Raw genomic sequence first — 6,000 nt, forward strand, 5'->3', positions numbered from 1 at the left:
ATAGAAACGCTGGGCATTTCCCTCCAGCACACACTCGTACACACTGTGGGCACTTCTTCGACAAGGTAAGCAGGAAGACATTAAGAACAGGAGGGGAAGGTAGCAAGGCGGGATGAGGTCAGGAGACCTAAATAACGTTGACAGAAAGGGAGTGCGACTCCGAACTGCTTAACAAGCACCCGCCAGCACCCCCTTCCCTAGCCATGTCGGGCGGAGCTGCCAAGCCCGCGCTCTTCCCTCTCTCCCTACGCAAAGGTCACAGAGGCGGCAGAAGAGGGAGGACGCGGACCCGCCTCGGCTCCTTGGCCGCTCTGGAAAGCCAGGCCCCGGCGTGGCGTGGCGTGGCGGAGCAACCCGCCGCGAGAAAGCCTTCCGCAGCGGCCTGAACGGGGCGGCTTACTGTCCTCTCCCCTCCACCTCCTCCTCTTCCTCCTACCCGGGCAGACTCTCTCTTACCTTCTGGGAGTTGCTCTGCTGCAGCACATTCTGCTCCACAGTCATGGCCCCTCCGTGACTTGGGCTTCCCTCCCCGCCGGCCTGAGGGAGCTCAGAAGGAGACGGCGCTGGCAACGGGCGGGGAGGGGTCGCTGGAAGGCGGCGGGCGGGCGCCGGACCGGAGCAAACACGGGCGGCCGCAGGAAGAGGCAAGGGCGGGGCGGGGAGCGGGAAGGCCGACACTCCGGCTCAGCGCAGCCGTGACGTGACGCACCGCCCAGGCAAGAAGCAGCAGCAGCAGCCCTGGGAAAGAAGAGGGCGCGCTCAGGCCCGGCGCGTTGTCTGCCGTTCCCTTACTGGCGTACGCGCCGGCGCCCGCCTCAACCAAGCCTGCCCGGCCCTGGAATGTCTTTCGGCTCCTCCCATTGCTCTACACCGCTTTCCTTTCTGACTGCTCGCAAGCGCTTCGTCATATGTGCCTTCTCGGAAATAAGTCTTGTCAAGTTCAGTGGGACTTGGACCAGGTCGGAGGTGCAGGATTGCAGCCTCGGCTGAGAGACGGGCGAAGGAGCAGTAGCGTGCTGAACGCGGTCCCTTTCACTTTGAGGGAAAGCGAACGACAGTAGCGGTGGCTTGATGAGGAGGGATGGTACAGGGGTGCAGCTGGTCATTGCAGACTCTGGACTGAATGAGCTTGTTCCGCTTCCGACTTCCTTAGATGCATTACTCCGGCTGTGCATCAAACCAAGTAACCTTTGCAGTCTTCCCCGTTTTCCACACCGTCATTTCATGCTTTACAATGGTTTCAGCATTCTTTATAGGTTAGAATAAGAGCATCACAACTGTTTGCCATCCCTGAGATTCTCTGAGCATGTGCGAAGTTGCATTTTAAACTCACTTAAATCATAACACCGCAGCATCAGCTGGAATACACTGGAGTTTGCTTCCAACATCCTCATTAGCTCTCGGGATGTCATTTGGAGACCTTCAGTGGGACATGGACCTTCTAGTTTCTTTCCTTCATTCTGCCTCTGGATAAAGTGGAGGATGGATTGGGCTCAACCAGGGAGAGAAGATGAGAGAGTAAACAGAGCTGGCATCTTCTCAAAGGAGCACCAACAGGCAACAGCATCTTTTCTTCTAGCTGTGAGGAGGAATGTGAGCAAAAGCTCACACGTGGCATCTGTTGTGCAGGTGTCATAACCTCCTCACTGCTGTGTATAGATCCTTCAGCTGGTGTGTGAACCTCCTTATTTCGCTTCTGCTTTTAAAGACCACTTTCTGTGAGGTTAGTTGGTTTGTTTTGGCGCAGGGAAAGTCAGGTGTTTCTGGTGGTGAAAGCAAGAATGATTTCCTCTTGTGTATTTTTGCTTTAAGTGCCACGTATAGATTATATACTTGAAAGCTGCTCCTGTAGTGTTTGGATTTCAGTTCTGTAACAAAGCAGAAAGTAGGTGCACCAGCTTAAAGGCTCTTGTAGAAAGGCTCAGTGTGGGGAGCGGGAGCCTTCTAGAAGTGAGCAATCAGTAGTAGAAGGTTGCTATCATTTGGCTCTATCCATTAATCCTTGATACTGAAAGAAAAACATTTGCATTGCACTGTAGGGCATGATGCAGACAATTAAGCTGATTAGGGTCTGCAGCCCCACCAAGGAGTAGATCTGGGATAGGGTGAGGTGACTGATTCTTTAATTACCAACCACGGTCATGACTTATCCGGAACACTGCCCAGAAAGAGGTAAGGGGGGCATAAGAGGCCTAAATCAGACTGTTCAGCTACAATCCTATATGTATGTATGTATGTATGTATGTATGTATGTGTAAGACCCAGCAATGGGACACAAGAGTGTGGTTCTTGCTCCCATCACTGCTGAGAAACTGCAGGCCAACTGCAGCCCAGCTTGGGTATTAATCTTACTTAGGTGCTGAAATCCAATGTACACTTTATGTACACTTTATCTGTGGGGCCTTCTCAATCCTGCTATGTAGTGTTGTTGGTTTGTTAAATGATTTTGTTGTTAATTTCAAAACCTAAACCAAAAAAGGGAAAATAAAATGTTAATTTCTTACATGAGATTTGAGTAATTCTTTTGCATTGAATATTTGTGTACTATGTATGTATGTGTGTATGTAATTTAAAACATTTATATGCCATGTAATTGTGCCTCAGCACCTCTGGTCAGCTCACAACCATAAGATAAAAATACAATAAAAACACCATAAAAACCAGTAACACAAAACAAACAAAAAATACAGAACAAATAAATATACCCCTAAATATTTGTGTATGGCAAGAAATACTATTATTTAAGGTAATTCTTCATAGACTTCATCAAAGGCATCTCAAATGGCTGTGTACTAGTCCATTCATAAATTATGCCTAAAACCCATCTGTTCAAAAACTGAAAGTTTACTTGTCATCCACCAACTGTGTTATTGAAGATAACTGTTTGCCCTTCCAGTGGTATAATATTAGCCTTTTAACTTTCAAAAGGACACAGAGAATCCATTTACGATGACCTTGCATTAAGTTCCTTGAGACAAAGTATTGCTGGTCCGAAGTGCATTTTATCAGCTTCAGCTATGGCCTAACCTGGTCTCAGAGAGCCTGGCTGCAGTTATCAATACACTGGTAAATTCCTGCCTGGATTATTGCAGTGCATGATGTGTGGCTTGCTAGTAAAGATGGTCTGGAAACTTCAGTTAGTATGGAACAGCAGCAAAGCTGCTTACTGGGTCAGTCTGTTTCAGGCATATTATTTCGGCGCTCCATCAACTGCACTGGTTGTCAATTAGTGTCTAAGCACTTATGCTGAACTTTAAACTCTACATGGCTTAGAACCAATGAATCTGAGGAAGCATTTTCTCCCATGTTTCTGCCCAACCATTACAATACATTTTGAAGGCTCTTCTCTGTGTCCTGCCACCCACAATGGGTCAACAGGGAGGTACCGGGGAAAGAGCCTTCTCAGTAATGCCCCCCTTAGTAAAGAAGCGGGGTCACAGATGCTCTTCCTGTGAAAATCTACTAAGATTTTCCATTTATTTTTATTACCAATTTTGCTGCTCCCTCTTTAATATTTTAATGCTTTTAGTATTTTAATATTTTCATCCTTTCTGTTATTGTTTCTGCTGTTATAGCTGCTTTGAGTTTTAAGCAACAGTAAAGACTCCCAAAGATATTTGCCATTGGGGCTGCATAGAAATTTAGTAAGTGTGAGAGGATGGAGAGAGCAGTGGAACTGGGACTTCTCTAGGAACATTTGTTATGTGGAACTTCTCTTTTTAGAAATTGTGGCAGTTTGTATGTCTATAGATTACCTACACAAGATTAGGAAATTATAGGAAGCTGAAAAGCATGAGAAGAAAATAAATAAAGGGAATCAACTAAGAACAGAATCCTTTTCATGTTTGATGTTTAGACAGAAAAAGTCCCAAAAGTGGGAAGATATAGGGCTCTTTCTCTAACTTTACGCATCATTTAGAAAAAAAAGGCAAGTAAGGAAGGACAAGATTGAAGTGTTTAAAATTATGCACAGAATGGAAAAAATGGAGAAGGATCCCAAAACATTCAAACCTGGGGTCATCCTATGCAACTTATTGGGGGAAGGATTTGGACAGACACGAAAAAGTACTTCACACAATCTATAGTAAAATTATGGCATGCACCATCACAGGAAATAAGAATGGTCACAAATCTGGAAGACTTTAAAAAAACAGATTCATGGAAGTAGAGACTATTTGTGGCTACCATTATTACCTGACATATGCTGCCTGCTTTATTAGAGGTGACATGCCTCCACATAACAGTCGACAAAGAGAATGGGCAAAGCAAAGGTCTTACACCCATCCTACTTGAGCAATCTTGTGAACAACTGGTTGCCACCAAGTGTACAGAATGCTGGACTACGTGGATCTTTGGTCTATGTTTCTATCTCCCCTCCTCAGTCATCTTTCATGGCAGAAGTTTCTCAGACATCAGAACTATAATATGGCAGCACATGATGCGGCAGCATATGATGAGGTTCAAATCAAGATTTTTCTGATCGCTTAAAACATCATTTAATATGTGTGCTGTCAGTTTATGTGTTTTTATGTAAAAGGTTTTTATACTATGCGTAATGTATTTCTAAGGTTTTTAATCACTGCAAATTATCCAGACAGTTTCAGCTAATAGGCAGTATAGAAATGTAATAGATGAAATGAAACTCTGATGACAGGGTCGTAAGGAAGAAGCATTCTAAGGGCATGTGGTGGGAGAGGTAGTGGATACATACACACCAATAGCAGATCTGTGCAAGATCTGGAGCTGGAGTAGATTAAGTGTCTGCTATTGAAATTAATATCCCCCATCTTTCCTATGAGTGTCCATAAAGGGTAGGGGAAATGGGACCCTCCAGTGCCCAAAGCAACAACAAATTGCTATTGCATCTTTAAATCCCCCCTGTCAAGTGATAATAATACAAGTCCCCAATGTGGAAGCATGGAAGTAAAGTATATGTGTGTATTCATTTGAGCTACATTTGTCCTTAAATGCTCAGATTGAAAAAGAGAGTTCTAGTACAGAATGGGAATAGGTAAGAATTTTCTTGCAGTTATTTTTTATTTTTTTTAAATCACCAAAATGTAAATGTGAAAGAGCCATATATCAGAATGAACCAACATACCTGCATCTGTCACATCCTATTTGGAATTTATTTCTCAGCCTAGCCTCAGTCTGAAATTTGAGGATGATGATGATGATGATTTCATGGGGTTGTTATTGCTGCATTAAATATATGCAAATGATTTGATTGCTAGTAAAGCATTATATGTGCATGCTCATTCTTTTTAAAATAAATACATTAAGACATATATGCCTCTGTATGTGTATATATGTGTGTGTCTAGCTATAGATATGTAGGTGTTCTTATTATACAGAACAAATTACTTGAAAAGCAGGTTCTACAGCTAAACTTAAAGCATTAATAGGTACAAAGATTGTGTAATCTCAAACTGAAATCTATCAACTGTATATTCTGCTCACTGACCTACACTACTATGGTATCTTAGATTTGTGTGAGCAGATTATTTAAATGTTAGATCCTGAACAGCTGAGATGACATAGTACACTTAAAACAAGAAACAAGTTGCGTAAACCTCAGCTCCTGTAGCATGAGTTGAGATGCTTGTCAAAATGGCATGACAAATCTCTTGGCAATGCTTGCTGTTTGCATGTCCCAATCAGTAACACACCTTAGAAACTGTAGTGCTTCTTCAGAAATATTTTATATTGAATGTTACTCTGAGATAAGGACAGATATAACAGTAGGAGTTGCCAGAACTTACTATTTCAGAGACCACTTATGACTGTACCAAGTTGTCTGATGGCAATTCTGAAGTTAACATTAGATGGGCAGAACTGCATTCAGTAAAACTAATTTCAAACTTAGAGTGTTTAAGTAGCATTGTGACATTATCTGTGGACTTGCATTATATCTGCGTTAATTACATAATGTCTATTTATTTTTAATGGAAGAGAGCAAAAATGAATAGTGGGTATGGGTTGTCCAACATTAAGCCTATT

The 6,000-nt window shown here is 43.2% G+C and overlaps 1 protein-coding gene across 5 annotated transcripts in view; it reads right to left on the bottom strand.

Annotated features, from left to right (window-relative positions):
• USP25 (ubiquitin specific peptidase 25) overlaps positions 1-659 on the bottom strand; it is a 65,887-nt gene extending 65,228 nt beyond the window's left edge. For 3 of the 5 annotated variants that reach the window (XM_044442779.1, XM_044442781.1, XM_044442778.1), the window contains exon 1: positions 457-655. Coding sequence is in view for 1 of the 5 variants with exons in the window: in XM_044442780.1 (XP_044298715.1) it covers positions 457-501 (45 nt within the window). In the remaining 4 variants the exon portion in view is untranslated. Of the gene's footprint in view, positions 1-456 lie in introns of all 5 variants that reach the window. The other 2 variants (XM_044442780.1, XM_044442782.1) reach the window with 2 other exon arrangements.
• Between the last annotated feature and the right edge of the window lie 5,341 nt (positions 660-6,000).

The sequence above is a fragment of the Varanus komodoensis genome, unplaced genomic scaffold (genome assembly GCF_004798865.1).
Source record: "Varanus komodoensis strain SLA01 unplaced genomic scaffold, ASM479886v1 scaffold4, whole genome shotgun sequence".
In the NCBI taxonomy this organism is placed as follows: domain Eukaryota; kingdom Metazoa; phylum Chordata; class Lepidosauria; order Squamata; family Varanidae; genus Varanus; species Varanus komodoensis.